Consider the following 26,817-nt stretch of genomic DNA (forward strand, 5'->3'; position numbering starts at 1 on the left):
CAAGGTGTCGTTTTTTTGAGAAATTCCCTTCCTGAAGAAAGCAATGGAGGTGGAATTATCAAGTACTTTCACAGCTCAGTTAGAGTTTTCATGGACAGGGTACCGAGGGTTTTAGGCAGCATACAGTCAGATCTGCCATGGTCTTATCGAATTGAAGGGCAGGCTTGAAGGGCCAAGCGGTCTACTCCTGCTGCTAAGTAGTATGTTCCTAAAATGCTTTACAACTGATGAATTACTTTTGCGGAGAGTAGCTGCTGTTGCAGTGTGTCACAATAGGCTGCCACAGACAACAGTACGATAATGACCAGGAACTCTGTTTTTGTGATAAATATTGACCATATACTGGTGAGAAAGCCCCGACATCTTCTGCAGAACGTTGTGGTGGAATCGTGTCCATCCACCTGAGAGGCCAGACAGACCCTTGGTGTAACATCTCTACTGAGAGATGGCACATCCGACACTGCAGCACTCCTTCCGTGCGCCTGCTGTTCTATAAGAGAGTTCTGTCGGTGCCTGTTTCCAACACCTCTTCTCTGGTGTCTGTCTGCACAGGGGAATGCGTGACTTCAGTCAGCTGCTGGGCAGCGTGAGACTAAGCCTCAAACACAGCCCCTTCAGAGCCACGATGCTTGTAAGTTCTTTCCTTTTCCCTTTTATACTGTGATACACTTATCTCCTCTCTCAAACTCGGGGACAAAACTAAACAGTGCCTCCTATTTCCGTACACCCCTCCCTCCACTTCACCGTCTCTCAACGAACACTTCCCTGGAAGGGAAAGCTGACAAGTGAGCCTTTTAAAATTCTGAAAGCATTCAGTTGTCCCTGCTGGGGACAGATACCTCCACTTTTCAACAGGGGATACCAAAATTAGGGACTATAAACATAAAATGGTCAACCATAAATACAAAAATAAGAAATGTGGGGGAGATTGTGGTGGGTAGCTGGTGTAGTGGCAATGGCCCTGGACTAATAATGCCAGGATCCTAGGCTAAAACTGTGGGGCTGTGGGTTCAAATCCTGCAAAATCCTGTAGATAGTGAAGATTTTAAGGGCAGCACGGTGGCTCAGTGGTTAGCACTGCTGCCTCACAGTGCCAGGGACCCGGGTTTGATTCCAGCCTCCGGCGACTGTCTGTGTGGAGTTTGCACATTCTCCCCGTGTCTGCATGGGTTTCCTCCGGGTGCTCTGGTTTCCTCCCATAGTCCAAAGATGTGCAGGGTAGGTGGATTGGCCATGCTAACTTGCCCATAATGCCCAGGGATGTTTAGGTTAGGTGTGTTAGACATGGGAAATACAGGGGTAGGGGAATAGGTCTGGGTGGGATGCTCTTCGGAGGGGTGATGTGGACTTGTTGGGCCAAATGGCCTGTTTCCGTACTACGATTCTATGAAGAGTGAAGAAGGCATTTGGTCTGCTTGCCTTTATTGTCAGGTGATTGTGGTTGAGGCGATTAGCCTTGATTAAATTTGAAGGCACACAGCTACATGAGGAAGGAATAGGAGGTACTGAAAAGGGGTGACAGTATAAATATCAATACATCCCAGCCCGTTTCTGTGCTGTACATACTGCAATTTTTTAATGTGTTTGTAGTCCCAATAAGAGACCTGTTTATTTGAAATAAACTAGTCAATGACGGTTAAATAAGTGTAAGCGTTATATTTTTAAAATCAGCAGTGACTCGGGTCTGGATTTCTCTTGCTTCAGTCTGTAACTGTTAGAGTGCAGCCATTCAGAGAACCAGCATGGAACTTGGGAGAAGGGGAAGTGATCACTAAAAACGTGAACATGACTTTGCGCATTGTTTTGAGGCGATTGGGTGTGGAGCAGTAGCGTGGTGTGGACGAGATGACCTAGTCACATTACTCCTTAGGAAGTTGGGAGGAGACAGAAACAAGGACTTGCATTTGTTTAGCACCTTTCACAACCTCAGGGCATCCCAAATTGCTTTACAGCCAACGTTCCCTGGAAGCTGCGTGTATGTGCAGTTACTCCAATGTGTTGGACTAATCGCGGCATTAACTTTCATTTTCAGAAGACTCTACCGCGCACAGGTCAAGGATACCCGTGCATTTTGAGAGAAATTTGGAAGGAACACAGCCATTTACAGTACAGTTGGAATATAGTTACTCGTGGTAATGTTGGAACTGAGGCAGCCAATCTGCAGAGAGCATGTTCCATTAAGCAGTAATGATCAGATTTCGTGAGTGTGTTCATGAGGGATTAATATTTGCCAGAGTGTCTTTTCTGTTGCTCTTTGAATAATGTCATGGGATCTTCCCATCCACCCAGGACGGCAGTTAGTTCAACGTCTCATCCAGCAGGCAGCACCTCTGACAGTGCAGAGCTCCCTCGGTCCTGCACTGGGCATGTTAGCACAGATTGTAGGTTGCAGTCTCTGAAGTGGGACTTGAAACCAGTCTTCCGTTGGAAGAGGGGAGGGTGCAACCAACAAAGCCATGGCTGACACCCGAGAAAGAGAGAGAGAAGAGAGTGGTGTGAGTATGGCTAAGAAGAGAGGTCCTGTTCCTGTGATTGAATCAACTCTTTTGAGATTGATTTGATTTCAGCAACTTTTCATGAAATTAACCATAGGTGAACATAAATGTTGATGGGGATGGGGCTGTCAGGATTGTTCCCTAAGCTATTTGGATGACGAGAGAGAGTTTGTTGAATGCTATATCTGGGTTTGAAAAGATGTGCTTCTGGGCAGTAGGGAAACAAGCTATTCAAACAGAGCCAGAACCTCCTCAACATAAAGTACTCCCAGAGGCATTAGGGGGAGTAGAACAGGGTGTAGTTCAGCGATCGACTGGCCAGGTCAGATTAGTGGGCAAACCAGGTGCACTGGGAATGAATGGGTTGATTTTACTGACCTTGAGTGTAAATTTGCCAGTGTGCGTGTGTGGGGGTGGGGTGTTCCTGTTATTTTCGTTCTGATCTGAGTTAGCAGTTTGTATGCATGCCACCTGCACTCACTGTTGTAGTGCTTAATTGCTCATTAAATAATTGAAGGCCCCTGGGCCCTGAAGATGGTGTGAACTGCTTGATTGAATGTCACTGCTGGACAGAGTGATTACTCGCCGTTGATCGTAGCTGACTGCTGCGTTCTCATGAGGCTTATTGACTGCTCAGTCTCTGGAACTGATGCCGGACAGGGTTTGAAGCATTTTGTTTCCCAACCTCTGCATTAATTCTCTGTCTTGGAATGTGGGAGCAGGATTAGGCTGTTCAGCCCTTCAAATCTGCTCCACCATTCAGCAAGATTATGGTTGATATGGTCTTAGCTCTACCTTCTTGTCGTTACCTTATAACCCTCGACTCTTTTGTCTATCAAAAATCTAACACAATCATGAATAAATCTAAGCAACTTTTCTGTGTGTGTGTGTGTGTGTGTGTCTGTGTCTGTGTATACATGTGAGAGAAAGACAAATGTCAGCCCTACTTTCACCACCCTCCTAGCTCTGTGCCCAGTGAGTCAGATGTAGACCAGCTTCCTCCTTTTAAGGGTGAGTGTGCTTATGCACATTCCTCACCCACATGAATGTAACATGCCAAATTTTTTTATTGATTCATGAGATGTGGGCATTGCTGGCTGAGCCAGTATTTATTGCCCATACCCAGTTGCCCTTGAGGGGATGGTGGTGAGCCACCTTCTGAACCGCTGCAACCCATGTGTTCCAGATAGACCCATAATGTCCTTCGGGAGGGAATTCCAGGATTCCATGAAAGAATGGCAATATATTTCCAAAGGGTGGTGAGGGCTTAGAAAAGAATTCGCAGGGGTTGGCGATGCTTCTGTAACCCTTGACTTTCTAGATGATAATAGTCCTGGGTTTGGAGAGTACTGTCTAAAGAACCTTGGTGAACTTCCAGTGTATTTTGTAAATGGGTCACACTGCTGCTATTGTGCATTGGCGGTGGATTGTGTGAATGTGGTGCCAGTCAAGTGAGCTTCCTTTGTGCTGTTGGAGTTTCACTCATCCAAGCAAGTGGGGAATGTTCCTTCACACTCCCTGAGTTGGGTCTTGTAGATCGTGGACAGGCTTTGGGTGTCAGGAGGTGAGTTACTCACTGCAGGAGTCTTAGCCTCTGACCTGCTGTTGTAGCCATTGTGTTTATACAGCCAGTCCAGTTCAGCTATTGGTCAGTGATAACCCCCAGAATGTTATTGATAGTGGTAATGCCAAAGCTGATGTTAGATTTTCTCTTGCCTATTGCCTGCATTTGAGTGGCATGAATGTTGCTTACCATTTGTCAGCCCAAACTTGATATTGTCCAGACCTTGCTGCATCTGAAAATGGACTGCTTTAGTATCCTGAGGAGTTGTGAATGAACGGTGCTGATCATTGTTCAATTATCAGTCAGCATTTCACTTCTGACCTTATGATGGAGGGAAATTCATTGATGAAGCAATTGAAGATGTTTGGTCCGATGGTAATACCCTGAGGAACTCATAACCATATTCCTTTTTGCTAGGTATGACTCCAGCCACTAGAGAGGATTCCCCTGATTCCCATTAATTTCAGCCTTGCTTGGGCTTTTTGATGCCATGCTTGGTCAACTGTAGCACAGTGGTTAGCTCTGCTGCCTCACAGCACCAGGGACCAGGATTCAATTCCATCCTTGGGCGACTGTCTGTGTAGAGTTTGCGTATTCTCCCTGTGTCTGCATGGGTTTCCTCTGGGTGCTCCGATTTCCTCCCACAGTCCAAAAATTGGCCATGGGAAATACAGCGTTACAGGAATAGGGTAGTGGGGTCAGTCTGGATGGGATGCTCTTTGGAGGGTTGGTGTGAATTCAATGGCCTGCTTCCACACTGTAGGGATTATGTGATGTCAAGGGCTGTCTTTTACCTGTGCCTCTCCTCTGTTATTCATTTTTTTAGTCGTTTAAACCAATGCTGTGTTGAGGTCAGGAGCTGAGTGGTCCTGATAGAACCCAAACTAAGCGTCAGTGCTTCTCAGGTGTAATACTTTGTTTTTGCTTCTCCGTTCCCATGAACGAATGTGATATGCTCTCCCCAAACTGGCACCTCACATTCACCCATTGTACAAGGTGTTAGGTGCGAATGGCCTGCAGATGTCCTTAACCTTTCAGAAGTTGTAAAGAGGAAAGAGTCTGTGCACTCCTGTAACTCACAGTACTTCAGATGGTACAGTGTATGAAGATAAGTCTGCTGATTTCCCTTGTCCTCTTCTGTCCTGTAGGCTCTGCTGTTCACACTGTTGATGTTCTCTGGCCTGAGAAGTGTGGGATTGAGACTGTTCTCCATGGCGACGGAAACCTACGTGTCTGGAACCCACTCTGCGGCCTTCATTACCTGCCCCAACATGGAGGTTGCTAAAGACATTGCTCGGTGAGACTGACTGTCCATGGTTTTCCAGTTCTTGTGTTTAAGTTGCGGATGAGTCTGTGTACAGGGCTATGCAGCTGGTTTTAAACACTTTAACCCTGCCCCCATCCCGACCACCGTAACCAGTCAAGTAACTTCATAGATTCATCCTGCATGGGAAGCCATTCGGTCTTGGGTGTGCCAGCTGTAAGGTACGTATATAAGACCTTATTGCCATCTCACACTCTTTCATGGTACCTAGCAATATTTTTTCCCTCAATTGACACTGTGGGTCAGTGGTTAGCACTGCTGCCTCACAGCGCCAGGGGCCCAGATTCAATTCCAGCTTCAGGTGACTGTCTGTGTAGAGTTTGTACATTCTCCCCGTGTCTGCGTGGGTTTCCTCTGGGAGCTCCGGTTTCCTCCAGGAGCTCCAGTTTGCTCCCGCAGTCCAGAAAAGTGCAGGTTAGGTGGATTGGCCGTGTTAAATTACCCCATAGTGTCCAGGAATGTGCAGGATAGATGGATTAGCCATTGGAAATGTGAGGTTAAAGGGGAAGGATGGGATGGCCTTTGGACGGTCAGTGTGGACTTGATGGGCTGAATGGCCTGTTTCCGCACAGGGATTTTATGATTATTGTTCCAAATGCCTGTTGAAAGTTACTATTAAATTCACTTCCACTGCTCTTTCAGTCCATGCATCCCAGAACACAACTCAGTGCACCTTTTTTGTTTGCTTCATGTGCTGTTGTAACTTTCCGTCTTGCGTTCAACAAGCCAATCTCACAAATATACTGGGTGCAGCTAGCCATTTCATGCTGCTATGATCTATTAGCAGTATGGAGCGGTATTCTCCACAAGCAAGATCAAGCCATCAAACCAAAATAAAATGTTCTGCTTCTCTCCGAAATTAGTAATCTGGTGTATGAGTTTCAGTGCTGACATGATGCCAGATACATAGGCTATATGTCCCAGTGGCTGGTGGAATGTATAAAACAATAAGCAATCACGTCAGGCAGAGAACTTACCATATTCAACCAGCCTGGGCTGCCAAAGCTCGGAGCTTAGTGTCCGATATTAAATGTGATTCTGCAATGGAAAATCACTTGCTCAACAATCCAGACTATTACAAATTACACTAACAATCAATTTTAAGACTAATGTGGCTCATATAGAAGTTGCACATATTCACACTCAGGGGCCCTGTCCTTTGCAAACAGGAAGAATGTGATTAGGCATTGCTCCGTGGCAAACTGAATAAAAATGGAGGCAGCCCTTTCCTGGGCCCGCTGCATGGCAATACCTTGCTCAGTCAGTGTCAGCTTGCCTGGTTTGATTACTCTGTTACATTTGCATGCACCATGGCAACACCTTTACCTATCACAGTCCACTTCCCAACCAATCAACATCCTCTTCTTGTGCACTAGTAATTATTGTTCTCTTTGAGATCTGATATTCTTGCGATGGTGTTGTGATGAGTGCAAGATAAAAAAACTTCAACAGCACTTTTTTTCTCCATAATAATACTCAATTCTTACGTCACTAAGTAACCATTTAATCCCTACTCCCTTTTTAACTCTGATATATCTTCTCATTTTTCCTGACTTTGAACCCCGCATGTCTCTCTTGGCCATCTTATCCATAGCCCCTTACGGATTCTTTTGATCCTCAGAATTAATCTCTATGACTCCTAGTTCAAAATTACCTGCACCATTAGACACCCCACTCTCTCCAGTCCTGGACCAAAACCACTGAAACGTTGAGATGTCCCGAACAGAATCCTCGAGGTCGCAATTGCCCACTTCTTTCTGGGAAACTGTGTATCCTGCCCTCCATTTCTTTTTTCAGACCCCCTTTTAAAACAGATTTACCCTCACCCTGGCACACCCATTCCCCTCTCTCTGACTCAGTATTGTTTCTGGGGCTTGCTGTGGGAAATTTGGCTGCTGCACATGAAGCAGATACGCTTCAAAAGCACATTGCTTGTCTTGAAGCAACACACTCTCACAACCCACTCCCCACCCAAAAACTGAAACTTTTTGTAGAACATAAATTAATTCTCTCTTTTATTGGACTTCATATCATACTTTGCAAAGTATGGCAGAGAATTAAAACCATGGGACCTGCTGCGTTGTAAACAGTGAAACATTGAAAATAGGAGCAGGAGTGGCCATTCGGCCCTTCGCACCTCCTCCACCGTTCCATATGATCGTGGCTCATCTTCCCATACCCTTCGATCACTTCAGATATAAGAACTATATCTAATTCCTTGTTGAAAACAATCACTGTTTTGGCCTCAACAAATTTCTGTCGTAGTGAATTCCACAGGCTGTCGCTCTGTGTCTCCACATCTCAGTACTGAATGGCCTACCCGGTATCCTTAAACTGTGACCCCCTGGTTCTGGACTCCCTAATCATCCTTCCTGTATTTACCCTGTCTAGTCCTATTAGAATTTTATAGGTTTCAATGAAATCTTCCCCTTTATTCTTCTAAACTGTGCAACCCTTTTTTTAAGCACAGCAATTGCTTGGCAAGAAAAAAAATGCCAATTTAGAAGTAAACCACTAATTTATTTAGTCAAACAAGCCCTCTTGATCCCATTACAAATCCCATTACAAATTGAACTTGGAGCAATTGACTGAAGCAATTCCCACTTTGCGGTGCACAATGAACATTGACATTTCTTGCTCTGTTTGATTCCTCAGGGGTGTTGTACAGAAGAAGCTGGCCGCCTGCGTGAACATTGTCCCGCAGATAACGTCTGTGTACGTGAGTCTTTTCATCTGGCGTGCAGCTGTTATGGGAGGGAAGATCAGCCTCGGTTCAGCACTTCTACACCACACGATCAAATGACCTTTCATCCTGTTTAGCTCACATTATCCCTTTGACCCCACTTCTTTCATCCACTTTAGCTGATCTAACCTTGAATGACACCCAGGCATCCATTCAAGGCCCTGAGACAAGTGATCAGTTAATCAATTTTGGTTGGTTCAGAGGTAGATATTTGCCGGTAGACTAATAGAACTCCATTGCAGCAGGATTATTCCACATATGCAGTCAAGAGGTTTGAACATTGCCACTAGCACTAGCATTTATTGCCCATCCCTGACCGTCCATGAGAATGTAACGGTGAGCTGCCCTCATCACCCACTACAGTCTGTGGGGCATCAGCACTCCCACGGTGCTGTTAAACAGGTCCTTTCAAAATACTGTACCCTGACAATGGATCAGTAGCATGGTGATCGTGGACCAAAGGCCAAAACAAACAATGTGGGCCATGGGTTCAGAATCCCTCAAGGTAGCTGGGTGAATTTAAATTCAATTCGTCAGGTTAATCTTGAATAAAAAGCTAGTCTCAGTAATAGTGACTGTGAAACCACTGGGCATTGCAAAAAACCTGCTTCATTCACTGATGTTCTTTCGGTGAAGGAATCTTCTCGGTCTTCACATGTGACTCCAGACCCGCAGCGATGTGGGGGATTCCTAACTGATCTCTGAAATGACCTGGCAAGCCACTGAGTTGCATTCAAGAGGGCAGTTCACTACCACCTTGAAGTGAATCGAATAGACGCTCACCTGTATGACGTGATTGTCTGAGGAGGATCCAAATGTTTTGACCCATTAAAGGGATTTACACAATTCAAGGTGACCCTCCGATATAGTGCTGCACTGTCACTGTTTGAATGAACTCTTCAGCCAAGGTTCCTCTCAGGTGAACGGGAAAGATGAAGTGGCATTATTTTCAAGAACAGGAGAGATATCCCTGGTGTCCTGGCTAATATTTAACCTTTAATCAAAACTGCAAAAAACAGATTAAAGTAAATTTCCCTGTGCCTTCTGTTTTTACTCTCTCTCCCTCCCTCTCTCTCCCTCTCTCTCTCGATCATATCTTGCTGATCATATTTATGAGTGGTCCTGCCTGCAGGCCTGTACATTCATGTGTTCAGCACCGACATCCCCCCTTAGTGCAGGTTCATAGTTCCTTGAAGGTGGAGTTGCAGGTTGACGGGGTGGTGAAGAAGGTGTTTGATACGCTTGACTTTATTGGTCAATGCATTGAGTATAGCAGTTGGAACATCGTGTTGTGGCTGTACAGGACATTGGTTAAGCCACTTTTGGAATACTGTGTTCAATTCCAGTCTCCCTGCTATAGAAAAGATGTTGTTAAACTTGAAAAGGTGCAGAAAAGATTAACAAGGATGTTGCCAGGGTTGGAGGGTTTGGGCTATAGGGAGAGGCTGAATAGGCTGGGGCTATTTTTTCTGGAGCATTGGAAGCTGAGGGGTGACCTTATAGAAGTTTATAAAATCATGAGAGGCATGGTAAATAGCCAAGATCTTTCATTTTCCCAGGGTAGAGGAGTCCAAAACTAGAGGGTATAGGTTTAAGGTGAGAGGGGAAAGATTTAAATGGGACCTGAGCGGAACTTTTTCACGCACAGGGTGGTGCACGTATGGAATGAGCTGCCAGACGAAGTCGTGGAGGCTGGTACAATTACAACATTTAAAAGGCATCTCGATGGGTATATGATTGGGAAGGGTTTAGGGGGACATGGGGCAAATGATGGCAAATGGAATTGGATTAATTTCAGATATCTTGTCAGCATGAACGAGCTGGGCTGAAGGATCTGTTTCCAAGCTGTACAACTCTATGAATCTAATTCTCCTTGTGTGCCAGATTCAGGGAAGTTTACTGTTTTTTGTCATTGCCCCGTTCTGTCTTGTGGGAGCTTGTTGTGACCAAATTAGCTGTCGTATTTCCTGCATTACAAATTATTCATACTTTGAAAAGTACTTCAATGGTTGTCAACTGCTTTGAGACATCCTCAAGTGGTGAAAGATACTCCATAAATGTGAGATTATTTTCCATTGTGGCAATGGAGGTTTAATTTGCATATATGTACATTTGGTTGCATAATTTTTTTTATTTTCCCCTTCAGATACGAGTGGAAAGGAAACATTGAGGAAGACAGCGAAATTCTGCTTGTGAGTTTTCAGATCATAACATAATGTTTGACCAGACCGAGAGCGATTGTACATAATTACAGGGTCCTTAGTGTGTTGTAATATGTCTGTGGGCTTCACAGCAGGAGGTTCGATTTGAGTAAGCCTGGAGAAGTGAAGGACTGTGGCAGACGATGTGGTCAGAGAGAGAGTGCGTGAAAGGGGACTTTTGAAGGTGTGCTGCAGGAATAGAAGTTTGGGGAGGGAGAACTCCAGTATGTAAGCCTTGGACCACATTTCCTTGGAGTTAATGAGATTGAAAGGAGATTTCATAAGAGGTGTAGAGATCATGACATAGGAAGAGGAGTAGGCCATTCAGCTCATCGAGTCTGCTTCACCATTGAAAATTATCATGGCTGATAATCCACTTAAATATCTTTTACCCCCACTATCCCATACTCTTCATACCATCGGTGATCAAAACAATTATCAACTCTTAAGTACTCTCCTCTGGGGTGGATTCATAAACCTCTGATTTAAAAAAAATTCTCCTCGTCTTGGAGCTAAATGGTGTTCTTCTTATTTTTAAATTTTGGCTCTCGTTCTCGACTTCTCATCTAGGGGAAACTTGCATCTCCCCTGTCTATTCCCTTGCGCATTTTGTCGGTTTCAATGAGATTGTCTCCAATTCTGCAAAACTCCAGAAACTACAGGCCCAGTTGTTCCACTCTCTCTTCACCAGACAATCCTGGCAACAAATCTGGTGGACCTTTGTTGCATTCTCTCTGTGACAGTCTCTTTCCTGAGGTAAAGAGACCAAAACTGCACACAATAATCGAGGTTCAGTCTAACTAAACTCCTATACAGGTTTCCATAAGGGAGACATAGAAATAATGCTCCTTTCAGCTGATGGTACAGGGACAAGGGGACTCAGATTTGAGGTCTTAGGCCAGAAATGCAGGGGAATGTGAATAACCTTTTTACACCATGTGTGTTAATAATCTGGAAGTCGTACCAATACGGTTCATCGAAGCGGGGGTGATCAATGATTTCAAAAGGCACTTGAGAATAATGTACTTGCAGGACTACAGGGTGAAGAGAGGGATTGAACTGGACTACTTTAGAGTGAGGCCTCATGTTGTCCTGTAATGACTCTGTGGTTCTGATAACTGAGCTGCGAGTGGTGAGAGAACAAAGAGAGGAAGAGGGAAAGTTGGGCTGGAGAGGCTGAGGCAAGTCCATTGTAGCTGGTAAAGTAAGTAAATTGTGAAGAGACCTCCTTACCTCGAGAGCGCGGTGAGAAGGTGGAGTCCTGTCTCACAGGGAGTGGTTAAAATGAGTCATATAGATGCCGTAAGGGAAAGCTAGACAAACAGATGAGGGAGAAGGAAATACAGGGATGCAGTGATTGAGTTAGATGTGGAAAAGTAGGAGGGCTGTTGAGTGGAGCTTAATCACTGGCTTGGCTGAATGATATATTTCTGTTTTTATTTATAACTTTCTGTCTATTCAGCAAGTGAACAAAAATGAATGCTCTAGACAATGTGTTTGTTCTTTGGTTGTCTACAGTTCTGACATATTCAGAAATATAATTACTATGGACCCGGCAGGTGTTCGCTGAGAAGTGTGATTGCAATTTTAAATATGGTGGAGTGTCAGGCAAAAGATTTGGTCTCTTACCATCCAGTAGTTGTGTTTTGTCGAAAGTGGTGATCAAAATCTGCTGAACTTCAGCTTGTTGAGTCAGGTCAGCTCTGATGGTGTGGTGCATCTGCATTTCTTCCTTTTATTTGCTGTTTTTTGATATGGAGTGGTGTACTGTTGGGCCACAGGTGGGGACAGGAACTCTTCAGTTCAGCAAATGCATTGATTTGAAAAGTAACATCTTGGAGCAGTGATTGGTCAAATTAGTCGGGTGGAAAAGTTGATGGAAACCATAGCAGACTGACTGACTCTCCTGCTGGTCTATGCAAGCTCCACGCTAGCATTTCCTATCCCTCTTTATTTCACTCGATCGGCATATCCTCCCATTCCTTTCTCCTTCATGCACTTACCTAGTTTTCCCTTAAATGCCTCTGTACTATTCACTTCACTTGCTCCTTGTGCTGCAATTTCCACATTCTAACCACTCTGGAGTGTGCAACTTGCTTGTGAATTCACTATCGAAATCAATGGTGACTACTGTATATTTATGACACCCCGTTTACCCCACCTTCCCCCCAGGTTTTCCTCCCTACAACGTGTAAAAATAATATCAAACCCCTTTTATAATTTTAAAGAGCTTCATGGTGTCTCCTCCTTGCCTTCTCTTCCTGGAGAGAGGTTTCAGGTAGACTCAAGTACTGACTCAGAATTAACCCTTAAGGTTTCATTTCTGTGCACTGCCCAGTGCTGATGAAAGGTCACAGACCTGAAGCAGTAATGCACTCGCTCTGTCACTTTCTTTTTCCCTCCCCCAATACAGGTTAGGGGTGACTCCCTGATATAATATTTATATATTATATATATATACTCATACAGGTAATATTTGGTCACATGGAATGATGAGAGAAATAATAATCCACTGCCATAAGTTCCATTGTAAAATTGAAACTTGTTCTGAACCACTCTTGTACAGGTCAAAGGGACTCAGAGAAGTAGGTTTGACTCGTCATTCTGGCAAAAAAAAACTTTGTCTTGATCCTGCTCCTTTTTTATCTCTGAGTTGGGAGTTTCATGCCAGTACTGAGTCATGGAAACAGCAGGGAATCATTCTTAGGACATCCCTAATGATAGTGTTTGGATCTGTTATCTTAAAGGTACATGCTGCATCTCACTGACAACGCATGGTGCCCTAACCACTTTCATTCCACAGTCAGTTCAGCTATGATCTTACTGAACGACAGGGTGAGCTCAAAGGCCTACTCCTGCTCCTAGTTCTCCATGTATGCCTGTAGAATGTAATGAGTGTGGACTTGTTGAGGAGTGGAGTTGGCCAGGCACACTCGGGGAATTGAAGAGAGATACAGGGGAAGGATCAACTGAGTGGGAGGGTTTTTAAAGGGTGACAGTGGGCTGGAATGCTCCCCGACTTCAGCACCATTGAAGATTGGTCATGTGTTGTATTAGGGAATGACATATTCCAATCTGGCTGGTTAGCCATCCCTGCTCAAATTCATTTCCAGTCCCCCAAAGCCTTAATTTTGAAAGATGTACAACTGAGATGATGTTTCTCCACATGGGACAGCCTAGGACCAGAAAGGCGCAGACTCAGAATAAAAGGGTGCAAATGTAAGACTGAAATGAGGAGGAATCTCTTCTCTAAGAGGGTTGAGAGTCTTTGGAACTCCCTGCAACAGAGAGAGCTTTGGGGATAGAGTGCTCATGGATACTTAAGGCTGAGACAGCCAGATCCTTGATCAGTCAGGGAATCAAGGGTTACGGGAAAAGTGGACATGAATGTCAGATCAGCCATGATCCCATTGAATGGCGGATCAGGCTCGAGGAGCTGAATGGCCTACCCCTGCTCCTATTTCTTTCGCCTCATGGTCGTAGTGCAGTGCTGAACTTCACTACTTCTCTAAGAGTCGAAAATGCAAGGCAGGCGCAGTGGGGCAGCTACATCTGTTCCCTGACTCCGCAGATGAGGGAGTGTGTTCCCAGCAATTCTCATCCCTCCCCATCCCCCTGTCTAAACAGAGATTCCCAGCAGCCGCAGTACTTTGGACTGCAGTTTTATTGATGGTTTGTTGTTGATGTGTTTTCTGGGTGATCTGAAATGCTTGAGCCAGACTTGTGACTCCTTTGACTTAGCCACACCGCATAGTGTCAGACTGAGTACAGCTCAGTTCTACTTAAAGGCATTCTGGCAGTGGCGCAGTAAGAACCTGTCCCATCACGTAGGAGCCCCCCAGGTTTGATGTGAAGGCTCCTGCTGTGACGAATCTTCTGTCTCAGCTGGCAGCTGGTCAGATCGTGGAAACCGAGCAGAAGGCATTATCTGTCACTCCCATGGGAGATGGGTCAGGGAGTGGGGGAGGGCATCTAGATGATGAATCATTTTGCAAAATTTGTGGTATTGTCACCTTGCTTGCCAGCAAAAGACAGAAAAAAGTTGCATTTCTGTCGTGCGTCAGGTCATGTCTTCTGGCCAGATGAGTTGCAGTAGCTGTTCTGACTGTAGGAAGCGTGGCGATCAATTGATGCACAGGACGATCCCACAAACAGCAGTGCATTAATGACCAGATAGTTTGTCTCCATTGGTGTCGAGTGTCGAGTATCCTGGGTCAGTATCATCCGCTGGTACCAATAGGTGTTGGCTGCTGTATTTGCAGCAATGGGCAGGGATGGAAGGGTGTGCTACCATCTCCCAATCCTGCCTTGTGGATAGATCACTGCTTCTTTATCATCACTGTGTCAAAATCCTGCATGCTCTTGCCAGGAGCATTGTGGGAGTACCTTCACCAAGTGGTTGAAAGAGCAGCTCAGCCTCGAGGGCAGCGAAGGATGGTTCATAAATGTTGTTCTTACCATTGACAGCTGCATTCTGTGACTGAATTTTTTAATAAAATGCTCTTTGGTGGGGGGAGGTGGTATGAGTGTTCTTGTGGTGCAGCGGTAATGTCCCTACCTCTGGAAAAGGAAACGCAAGTTCAAGTCCCATCTAGAATCCCTACAGTGTGGAAGCTGGCCATCCGGCCCATTGAGTCCATACCGGCTCTCCGAAATGCATCCAACCCAGATCTACCCTCTACCCTGTCCCTGTAACCCTGCATTTCCTCTGTCTCACCCATCTAGCCTGCATTTCCCTAGACACCATGGGGTTATTCAGCATGCCCAGTCCACCTAGCCTGCACATCTTTGGGCTGTACCTGCCCCAGATGTCTGTAATAACATCTCTGAACAACTTGATTTAAAAAATAGCAAAAAAGGAAAATGCTCTTTGGGGCATCCCAAGACCGTGAAAGGTGTTTTATAATTGCACACCTGTCTTTTTTTTATTCACTGGATTTATTTCTGGATGAACATTTATTGCATGTCCGTAGTTGCCCTTGAGAAGGTGGGGGTGAGCTGCCTTCCTGAACTGCTGCAGTCCATGTGTTGTAGGTAGACCCACAATGCCATTAGGGAGGGAATTCCAGGATTGTGAACAAGCCACACTGAAGGAACACGGTATATTTCCAAATCAGGATGGTGAGTTGCTTGGAGGGGAACTTGAAGGTGGTGGTATTCCCACGTATTTGCTGCTCTTGTCCTTCTAGATGGAAGTGGTCATGGGTTTGGAAGGTGCTGTCTAAGTATTGTGGCAGAACGCCTTGTTAAACCCTCAGCTGAGCTTCAGTCAGTGCAGAGCTGCCTTCAGGCTGATCTGGGCTGGCCAAGCAGAATAAATGTTGAGATTTATAGTGATATTTGAAGCTGTATGCGCTGGCACCTGAGCCATGAAACTTGATCGTGAAGTTAAAAACCAGAATAATTAGTAGGATTCATTTCCGTTAAGTGCCATTTTTAGTGTGCCTGTCAGTGCATTTACACAAATTCTCACTTGTGCTGTGTCGCTTTTATATTCAGAGTATGCAGGCGAGTGACTTGTTTAAAAACAGCAAAGGGAAGAACCTTTACAGAGCAATTTGAAGCATGCTGTTAAACAGATAGTACATGTGAAAATGTGTGTACTGTCAGAGAGGGCTCAAAGCTTTCACACAAAGCTTAATAAGCTTTTAGGAAAATAGTTATCCAGGATGTCCTTTGAGGGTGGGCAGAGGATGAAGGGATTGCAGCAGATGGAGAAGTGTTTAAGGACTGGGAGGTTAATCTTAACACATCATAGAGTCATATAGCACAGAAACAGACCTTCATCCCTCTGGTCCATGCCGACCAGATATCCCAAACTGAACTCGTCCCATTTGCCTGTGTTTGGCCCATATCCCTCTGAACCTTTCCTATTCAAGTACCTGTCCAAATGTCTTTTAAATGTTGTAACTGTACCCACCTCTATCATTGAATATATATTCAATGATCCTGCCTCCTCTGCTTGCTGTGGAAGAAAATTCCAAAGATACAGATCATTGGAGAAAAGGAATCTCCACTCGTCTCCATCTCACATATGAGGCCCCTTCTTTTTAAACTGTTCTAAAATCTTCCACATAGGGAAGCATCCCCTCAGCAACTGCTCTGTCATGTGCCCTCAAAAAGGCCAAAGTTTTGATCATGCAGTAATGTCTAGTAATCCAGAGCCCAAGGCTAACCCGGGGGGACATGAGTTCGAATCCCACCATCCCACCAATTAAAAAGAAATGGCCTAATGTGTCCACGAAACTGCTGTCAATTGTTGTAAAAACCCAGCTGGTTCACTAATGTCCTTTAGGAAAGGAAACTTGCCATCTTTACCCAATCTGGCCTACATGTAAGTCCAGACCCACACCAATGTGATTGACTCTTAACTGTCCTGTGTTGGGCATTTGCAGGTGGACAGTAAATGCTGGTCAGGATTGCCCACATCCCATGATCAAATATGGCGGAGCAGCCTTGAAGGGTTCTGAAGAAGGATCCTGACCTGAAACGTCAACTTTCCTACTCCTCCAATGCTGCCTGACCTGCTGTGTCTCTCCAGCTCCACACTGTGTTGACGTGAAGAGCCCATATCCCGCTCTGGGGTCATAGAGTCATAGCACTTTACACCATGGAAGCAGACCCTTCAGTCCAACTTGCCCATGCCGACTGGAAATCCTAAATTAATCTAGTCCCATTTCCCAGCATTTGGCCCATATCCCTCTAAACCCGTCCTATTCATGTACCCATCCAGATGCCTTTTAAATGTTGTGATCGTACCAGCCTCCACCACTACCTCTGGCAGTTCATTCCATACACACACTGCCCTCTGTGTGGAAAATGTTGCCCTTAGGTCCCTTTCATATATTTCCCCTCTCACCTTAAACCTATTCCCTCTAGTTTTGGACTCCTCTACACTGGGAAAAAGACTTTGTCTATTTACCCTATCTGTGCCCCTCATGATTTTATAAACCTCTATAACGTCACACTTCAGCCTCCAACGCTCTTGGGAAAATAGCCCCAGCCTGCCTATTCAGCCTCTCTCAATAACTTAAACCCTCCAACCCTGGCAAGATCCTTGTAAATCATTTCAGAACCCTTTTAAGTTTCGCAACAACGACCTGCAGTTTCAGATTTGCACAGGCAGCATTTGTTGGAAGCAAAAATTAAAAAAAAACTGCAAGTGCTGGAAATATGATATAAAAACAGATGGTGCTGAAAATGCACAGCAGGCCACTCAGCACTTGTAAAGCGAAGATTGGGTTAATGATTTGTGCATATGTTCTTAATCAGCCTGCCAGTTATTGAGCCTAGTGTCCTCTCAATGTGAATCCTTGGTCCTCTTCTTTCCCATCTTATTGAATTGTTTTACTTCAATCAATGTTTTCTTGGTAAAAGATGGCACCCTGAACAATTAACCTACCCTTTTTCCATTGTTCCTAAATGAGCTTTCCATCATTTTCTGATCTTACATCAGTTTTTGACATGTTCGCATCAGCTTGCATTTCTGTAGTGCCCTTAACCCAATGAAAAGTTCCAAGGGACTTTTCAGGTACGTTAACAATTTGAAACTGAACCAAACATGAGGGAAGATAGCCAAAAGTCTGACCAAAGAGGTAAATTCTAAGGGTTGTCTTAAAGGAGGAAGGAGAGGCGGAGAGGTTTAGGGAGATCGTTCCAGAGCCATTACCTGGGCATGTGAAGACATTGCCATCAGTCATGGAGCAACTAAAACCAGGGGTCTCAAGTGGCTAACATTGGAGGAAAGCGCATGTCTTTAGTGGGTTCAAGAGCTGGAGCTGGTTACAAAGGTTTTGAAGCCACAGAGCAGTTTGAAAGGAAGGCTGAGAATTTTAAAGTTGAGGTGTGGCCAGACCAGGATCCAGTATAGGTCAGTGACGACCATGGGTGATTTGGTGACATAGCTCGGTGCGAATCAGGATACAGGCAGCAGAACTTTTCACATACATGTGGCTACACCCAAAGCAGCCCACTCAGTCCGGTTCTCTCAAATTTATGTTCTTTCTTGACTTGGTGGCTGCAGCTGCTCGCGAGGGAAATAAATTGCCGCAAAATAGAGACTGCCTGAATGTCAGTTCTGAGCTGCGGCCTGATGCTGAGTAGCATTGTGCATCTGGAGCAATTCTGCAGGCCTGTCAGTTCTCCTGTGAAATGGTCTGACTCAGAAACAGCACCTGGGGCAGATGACAAATGTGTGTGCCTTCTTTGTCTGCAGAGGGCAGCCTTTATCAAGCGAACACAAAGAACTGTGGATGCAGGAAGTGTGAACCAGAAACCACACGTTGCATCTGTGGCGGGAAAACCAGAATTAACCTTTCGAGTCCAGTGACCCTCCATCAGAACTGAAGGGACAGGGTGAAATTTATGCTGATGACCATCAGAGTAGATGCTGCCAGACCTGTTCTGTTTCTCCAGCACTCTGTGTTTTTGTTTAATAAAGTGATCATCTCTTAGAGTCATACAGCACGAAAGCAGACCCTTAGTCCAACCAGTCCATGCTGACCATGTTCCCAAACTAAACAAGTCCCACCCGCCTTCACTTGACCCATATCCCTCCAAACATTTTCATATGTTCGTGTACTTGTAAGTACATATTCATGTACTTTTGCAAATGTCTTTTAAATATTGTAACTGTACCTGCATTCCCTGGAAACCAATTCTCTTTAAAAATACTGGCGCCTATCGAGACCCAGGCTGCAGCGTCTGTGTGGGGATTATGGTGTCTGTGCAACTCAGAAGTCTATTTGTGATTCTTCTGTGAGGAAATTAAGCAGTCAGAGAGGAAAAGAAATGCTTGCATTAATGTTGCACTTCTCACAGCCACCAAAGTGCTTTGCAGCTGAAAGAGTACCGTTCGAAAGGAAAGTAAGTAATTTGGAAACGTGATAGCTGACTTGCAAACCTCAAACCCCCACAAACAGCGATTAGATAATGATCAATAAGGTGTTATTGCTTGAGAAAAATATTAGTCAGGAGACTGGGCAGAACTCTACCTGCTCTTCATCAAAATAATAATCCATAAGATTGTTCGCATATGTTTAACAGACCTGCATCCATATGCTGAATTAACCAGCAAAGGACCTTCTGAAATTTGTAAGGGTCTTGTTGTAAATCTATAGTTCTGCACAAGCGCCAATTTTCTGCTTTCTCATCTGGACCCTTTCCCTGTCTAGAAGCCAACACCCCACTGGAGAAAGCTCACACTCTCTCTTTTTCCTGACCAACCTTTTCAGAGATGTTACAACATACCTACGGAGAAGTGTGGGCATTGAACCCAGGTCTTCTGTCTCAGAGGTAGGGGCACTTTCACTACCCTACAAAAGCCCTTCAAACAAAGCCCGATAGGCATCAACCTCTCTTCATCGACTTTGTTTGACCCTTAAAGGGACCTGAATTTCTAACACGGCACAGCACCCACCAGAGCAGACAAACCATGTCTCTTGTCTTCATGTCTCATGGTTAGGATGTCCCCCTCCAGCTATGTTTACCCCTTCGGGGTGTCTCAGTGTGCCTTGCAGTCGGGAAACTGTAGTCGCTGTTGTGATATGGTAAACACTGTAGTCAGCTCTCAGCCAGCACAGCCGCCCCCCACAAATAGCAACAAGGATAGTGTCCAAAATCTTTCTTTTAAAGTGATGATGGTTGAGGAGTAAATATTGGAAAAGTCTGCTGCTCTTTTCAAAGCAGCGCCACTGAATTATTTTTTAACATCCTGAAAGAATAATAGAGACTTTTGAGTCACAACCGAAAGATGTCTCTTTAGCCCTGCAGCTGTCCTTCAGTTTGGCACTAGATGTGTCAGCTTGTTGGAGTAAGTGCTTTGATTTGATTTGATTTTGTTATTGTCACATGTTTCAGATACAGTGAAAAGTATTGTTTTGCAAGCAAACCAGACAAATCATGCCTTACGTAAATACATTAGAGTAACAGAACAGAATGCAGATTATATTGTGTCACAGCGACAGAGTAGATGCAGAGAAAGATCAACTCTAATATATGAGAGGTCTGCTTATAAGTCTGATAACAACAGGAATGAACCTGTTCTTAAATCTTTCAAACTGTTGTATCTTCTGCCTAATGGAAGAGGGTAGTACAGAGTATAACCGGGTCGGGAGGGGTCTTTGATTATGTTGGCTGCATTCCCAAGGCAGCATGAAGTGTAGATGGAGTCAATGTATGGACTGGGTTGCATTCATAACTCTCTGTAATTTCTTGTGGTCTTGGGCAGAGCACTTGCCGTACCAAGCTGTGATGCATCTGCATAGGATGCTTTCTATGGTACATCGATAAAAATTTGTAAGTGTCATTGTGGACATGCTGAATTGCCTTAGCCTTCCGAGGAAGTAGAGGCGTTAGCGTGCTTTCTTTAGTGTAGCGTGAACGTGGATGAGCCAGGATAGATTGCTGCTATCTACTCCTAAGAACTTGAAGCTCTTGACCCCTTCCACCTCAGCACCAGTGATAACAGACAGGGATATGTCCTCCACTCCACTTCCTGAACTTGATGACCAGCTCCTTCGTTTTGCTGACATCGAGGGAGAGATTGTTATCTTTACACCAGTGCTGTGGAGCTGGTTTTGAACTCATGACATTCAGTTTGGAGGTGAGGTTCCTAACCACAAAGCCAGGGAGCTGTTAGAGGTCATTTGTTGCAGGCTATTGATATCAGTGTTAAGAGTTTCTCAGGGCTGTTTCATACAGTTTGGATTAACCCCAAGAGAATTGAGAATTGGGTTGTGTGTGTGTGTGAGAATTGGGTTGCACAGGTTTGTCTTGATGTCCCTTAAGTTAAGAAAAGTGCAGTAATCCCTCAGTATTGGGCTGAAGTGTCAGCCTTGCTTTTTTCACACTTCGGGATTGGAGTGGGTCTTAAACCCAGAACCTTGTGAGTCAGAGGTGTGTGCACTAACAACTGACGCATGTCCTACACCTAGGGTCAGACCACATTTGGAATATTGTGAGCAGTTTTGAGCCTCGTATCTAAGAAAGGATTTGCTGGTGTTGGAGGGGATCCAGAGGAGTTTACAAGAATGACCCCAGGATGAAGGGCTTGTCATATGAGGAGCAGTTCAGGACTCTGGATCTGTACTCGTTGGAGTTTAGAAGGATGAGGCGGGATCTGATTGAAACTTACAGAATGCTGAGAGGCCTGGACAGAATGCACATGGAGAAGGTGGCACAGTGGTTAGCACTGCTGCTTTGCAGTGCCAAGGGCCTGGGTTCAATTTCAGCCACAGGTGACTGTCTGTATAGAGTTTGCACGTACTCCCCATGTCTGTGTGGAATTCTGCCCAGTACTCCAGTTTCCTACCATAGTCCAAAGATGTGCACGTTAGGTGGATTGGCTAAATTGCCTTGTAGTGTCCAGGGATTAACCATGGTTAACATGGGGTTGTGGGGTGGAAAGGTAGGGAAGTGGGTCTGCGTGTGATGCTCTTTGCAGGGTTGGCATAGACTTAATGGGCAGAATGGCCTCCATTTGCACTGTAGGGATTCAGTGAAAGGCTAGATAGTCTAGGCCTGTATCATCTGGAGTTCTACAATTGTATAAGACATTTCCACTAGTAGGCCAGACTGGGACCCGAGGGCACAGACTCAGATTGAAACGACAACCCTTTACAACTGAGATGAGAAGGAATTTCTTCAGCAACAGGGTGATGAATCTGTGGAATTCATTGCCGCAGAGGCTGTGGAGGCCAAGTCATTGAATGTATTTAAGACACAGATCGATAGGTTGTTGGTTAGAGAGGGGATCAGGGGTTTCAGGGAGAAGGCAGGAGATTAGAGTTGAGAAACATAGCCATGATCGAATGGTGGAGCAGACTTGATGGGCCAAATGGCTTAATTCTGCTCTCTTATGAACCAGTCTGCACCCTATAAACCTTTAGCATATAGCAGTGTGATAACGTCCAAGATATTTACTTTAGTGATGCTGGGTGAGGGATGGATGTTGATGAGGACCAGGGACGAGACACTTGTTTTAACATCTTTAGTCTTGGGTTACCATATGTCTGACACCTTAGACAATGTAGCACTGCCACACTGCTGCACCTGAAGGTATCGTAGACTGAAACCTCTGGATTAGACCTCGCGTCTCATGGCTCAGTGTCAGGAGAGTTAAGCACTGAACAAGACTGCCACTTCACAAATAAAACTTGAAGTGTGTTTATGCTTCTTCAGAATAACAGTCACTTTATTTCTCTTTTAATCAGATGATTAAAACACGAAGCACCAAAGTGGGCGATTTAGCGGCGTACGTGCGGTAAGTGAGGGGACTGGGTTAGCCACAGACTTGGAATGGAGGAGGGCAGAAAGGCAGGCAGGCTGTAATCATCTGTTTCCCTCGTGCTGTCCAACAGGGGTGATGGGCAGCTACAAAGCAATGCCAGCAGAGAGACTAAGGAATTTGCTCCTTGGCTGCCCCTTGCACACTGCTGCTCATTACCTGGCAGATACAATTATTCCAAAAATACAGCCTGGCTGCCGGTGCAGCACTCCTTCAGTGCTGTGCTTCTCACTTAAGAAGGCATTAGACACGTGCCTTATGTGTGTCCATTGTTGGTGGTGAAATAGGAAGTCGTAGTATTTTTGTTTGCTGCTCAGCCCCCTGTTGGGAGAAAATTGCACACTCGTCTTGGCACGTGAATCTATCACCTTTTAATTCTGAATGCGTTACTGTATTTAGTCAAATGGCAATCTGAGTGCCGTATCCACAATGGTAGTGTGACACAGTTCAGGTTAACCCCAGGTGATTCAAGCCAAGGGCAGGTTGCACAGGCTTGTATTGTAATCCCTTTCATACAGAAGATTAAGGAGTGAGTCATAGAGTTGTACAGCATGGAAACTGACCTTTCAGTCCAACCCATCCATGCTGACCAGACATCCTAAATTCACCTGGTCTTCTATGCCAGCATTCGGTCCATATCCCTCTGAACCCTTCCTATTCATATACCTATCCAGATGCCTTTTAAATATTGTAATTGTACCAGCCTGCACCACTTCCTCCGACAGCTCATTCCATACATGCACCACCCTCTGCATGAAAAAATTGCCCCTTAGGTCACCTTTATATATTTCCCCTCTCACCTTAAATCTATGCCCTCTAGTTTTAGACTCCTCTATCCTGGGAAAAAAAGACCTTGGCTTTTCACCCTGTCCATGCCTCTCATGATTTTATAAACTTCAGTAAGATCACCCCTTAGCCTCTGACATTCCAGGGAAAATCGCCTCAGTCTATTCAGTCTCTCCCTATAGCTCAAACCCTCCAACCCTAGCAACATCTGCGAAAAGCTTTTCTACACCCTTTCAAGTTTAACAATGTCCTTCCTATGGTAGAGAGACCAAAACTGAATGCCGTATTCCAGCAGTGGCCTAAGCAATGTCCTATACAGCCACAACATGACATTCCAACTCCTATACTCAATGCGCTGACCAATAAAGGCAAGTGTATCAAACACCTGCTTCACCACCTTCTCTACCTGCAACTCCTCTTTCAAGGAGCTATGAACATCTGTAATACTGTGTGCAATATCGCCCACTTTGTGACAGGGAGGATGTAACTGGTTTACTAGATTAATACCTGGAATTGGAGGATTATCTTAGACAGTCTCGTCTCAATCCATGGAGTTTGGAAGACTAGAACGTGAATTGAAGGTTGATGGAAACTTATAAGATCCTAGGGGTCTTGGCAGGTTGGATGTCCACTCTTGTAGGAGAACTAGAGGCCACCATTTTAAAACAGAGGGTCCTGAGTCTTTGGAACTCTCTACTCAGTGAAATGGCAGAGGTGGAACCCTTAACTAGCTTTAGAGTCGAGGGAGGTAGATTCTTGGTAACCAAGAAATGTAAAGGTTATTAGTGGCCAGTGGGAATGTGGATTTGAGGTTGCAATTAGATCATCTCTGATTTTATTGAATGGCAGCGTGGGTTTGATGAGTCGAATGGCCTTCTCCTACTCCTTGGTTCAGATTTTCTCCAATAAATATAGGTCCAACCTGGTCACCCCTTCCTCATGGGAGGCAGACCCCTTCATCCCAGGTGTCAGCTGCCTGAGCCTTCTCAGAACTAATTCCAATGAAAACATACCCCTCTTGAAGTCAAGAGACCAAACTGCACATGGTATTCCAGTTGTGGGCTCACCAATGCCACTTTTACACTCCGCCCCCCCACCCTCCACCCTGCATGCTGGCTCGGTGGTTAGCACTGCTGCATCATGGCGCCAGGGACCCAGGTTCGATTCCAGCCTCAGGCGACTATCTGTGTGGATTTTGCAAATTCTCCCCTTGTCTGCGTGAGCTTCATCCTAGTAGGCGGGTTAGGTGGACTGGCCATGCTAAATTGCCCATAGTGCCCAGGGATATGCAGACTAGGTGGATTAGCCATTGGAAATCCATGGTTACAGGGATAGGGTAGGGAATGAGACTGGGTGGGATGCTGTTCAGAGGGTCAGTGTAGACTCAATGGGCCGAATTGCTTGCTGCCACCTTGTGGGGATTCTATGATTCCGCCCTTGCTATAAAGGCCAAAAGACAGTAGAAATTTGGACCTCTGCCTCAAAATGCTGGTGAGGCTGGTGGTGAGGGTGTGTAGTTGTGCAGTTGGAATGTTCAAAACCCAGACTGATGGATTTTCATTGGGTTCGAGACTTCCAGGTTACAGAACCACATAGGTAAATGAAGTTGAAGTTCAGGTCAGCCTTGATCTGGTTGAACGGTAAAGTAGGTTCAACAGGTTGAGCGGTCTCCTCCTGTTCCCATGACTCGGATCCTTTCCGGAGCCTTAGAGTTGTCTACTGGTGACGCGTCAAGTGATGTTTCTCCACTCCATCTCCTCTCAGGTCGGTTCACCCTTATGAAGTGGCAGAGGTAATCAGTGTGCCGATCGACCAGGGAAACCCACCGTACATGAAGTGGCTGAGCGACGTGGTGCCGGAATAAAGTCCTGGGCCTGCGGCCAGAGGAGAGAGACATCTTTCAGGAGCAGCGGCAGGCAGAGAGCGGCTGTTCCCTTGAGCCCCGCATTTGCTTTGATTTGTTTGGTCCTCAAAGGACCTTCTTCTTCAAATCTCTCCGCTTCTGGTTTTTCCCCAGCACTAGGCTTCCTGATCTAATTCCTGCTTCCAGCCCACAGCCTGCCACGGCTAGAAAGGCTTTTGTGTGTCTTACTGTGCCCTCACGGTGAGAAGGCACTTGTGGCAAACACTCTCACCTGTAGGGGACACTTGGTCTGGTCACTGTAATGAAGGACATACGATGTGCTTCAGAACATCATGTTAAAGTATTATGTTAAATATCGTGTACATGAACTTCACTAACAATGACCTGTTTAGTGGTGTTCCCTCTGTTAATTTCTAATTAAAATTTTGATCAGATTTATTCTTCTTCTCGTTTTAGTTTGCAACATTTCATAGCGCTTGTTACTGTGACATCTGCTATGAAAGAGGGCAGTAGAGGTTCTAGAATATAGTTTTTTGAAAATTGTTTTCACCTGTATTTTTTAATTTGAGAGTTAACCTGGTGAAGTTTTATTTATCCAACTGAAAATGCACCTTCCCAAAGGAAAAAATATTTTTCTCATGGTCTTAAGTTAGTTGCACTGAGATCCAGTCGTCCTTTCCTTTAGCTACATTTTTTACAAAATTTGTAGCATTCAGCACTGCAGCTGAGAGTTAGTGAGGTGGAAACCAACAAGACAAAGGTAAACTTACTGGAGTTTTGTGGAAATCACATTTCTGCCCCAATATCTTCTTATGGTTTTAAGTCATCGTGCTTCCTTCTGCATTTGGTGTTTGGTCAAGTTTAACATGTTACTTCAGGCAAGAATCCCATATGATCCTCAGTGTTTCTTAGTTTTTTTGTCTGGAGCAATCCTTTGTATCAGTATTGCCTATTATTGACTATAGAATCATACAGCCCAGAATGAGGCCATTCAGCCTATTGTTAGAGTGCTCACTGTTTGAAAGAATGAATCTTTCAATTAGACCCACTCACGTGTTCTTTCCCTGCTAACTCACGTCATGTTTCCATTCAGGGAGTTTTGAATCCCTTTTGTAAGTCATCATTAAATCTGTCTCCGTGGATCCTTGTAGGCAGCATTTTGTGAACGCGACCATTCGCCACGGAGACAAAAATTTCCTCTCTGTTGCCCCTAGTCGATTTACCAATTGTCTGAAATCTGTAACTTGCAGTTATTAGACCGTGAAATGCAGAAACAGAAGCAACCCATACAGCCCACTGAGTCTGCTCTGCCATTCAATGGGAGATCATGGCTGATCTCATAATCCTCAACTCCATTTTCCTGCCTTTTTCCCCATAAGCCTGGATTCCCTTCCTTATTAAAAAATCTGTCTGTCTCAGGCTTGAATACCTTTAATGACCCAGTCTTGACAGTCCCCTGTGTAAAGAATTCCACAAATTCACCACCTTCTGAGAGAAGAAATTCTTCCTCATTGCTGCCTGAAATATGCAACCCCTTATTCTGAGGTGATGTCC

The 26,817-nt window shown here is 45.0% G+C and overlaps 1 protein-coding gene across 2 annotated transcripts; it reads left to right on the plus strand.

Moving 5' to 3' along the window:
* Nucleotides 1-556: 556 nt before the first annotated feature.
* Nucleotides 557-25,701, plus strand: LOC109925024 (protein CutA homolog). Of its 2 annotated transcripts, none has more exons than XM_020525003.2 (6): nt 557-631; nt 5,208-5,356; nt 8,039-8,098; nt 10,273-10,318; nt 22,540-22,589; nt 25,164-25,701. In XM_020525003.2, the coding sequence occupies exons 1-6, from the start codon at nt 557-559 to the stop codon at nt 25,261-25,263; spliced, it is 480 nt and encodes a 159-aa protein (XP_020380592.1). In that variant the 3' UTR covers nt 25,264-25,701. The 2 variants fall into 2 exon arrangements, with proteins under 2 accessions (XP_020380592.1, XP_048472714.1); XM_048616757.1 differs by lacking the exon at nt 557-631 and adding an exon at nt 3,130-3,156.
* The last annotated feature ends 1,116 nt before the right edge of the window (nt 25,702-26,817 follow it).

The sequence above is a fragment of the Rhincodon typus genome, chromosome 35 (assembly GCF_021869965.1).
Source record: "Rhincodon typus isolate 14 chromosome 35, sRhiTyp1.1, whole genome shotgun sequence".
NCBI classification, from domain to species: domain Eukaryota; kingdom Metazoa; phylum Chordata; class Chondrichthyes; order Orectolobiformes; family Rhincodontidae; genus Rhincodon; species Rhincodon typus.

What these genes read in the sequence shown, in the direction of transcription:
- LOC109925024 (XM_020525003.2), top strand. Translation starts at nt 557, where the DNA reads ATGCGTGACTTCAGTCAGCTGCTGGGCAGCGTGAGACTAAGCCTCAAA. An exon ending in CCTTCAGAGCCACGATGCTT is followed by an intron (nt 632 to 5,207) that starts GTAAGTTCTTTC and finishes TCTGTCCTGTAG; the next exon opens with GCTCTGCTGTTCACACTGTT. An exon ending in GTTGCTAAAGACATTGCTCG is followed by an intron (nt 5,357 to 8,038) that starts GTGAGACTGACT and finishes TTGATTCCTCAG; the next exon opens with GGGTGTTGTACAGAAGAAGC.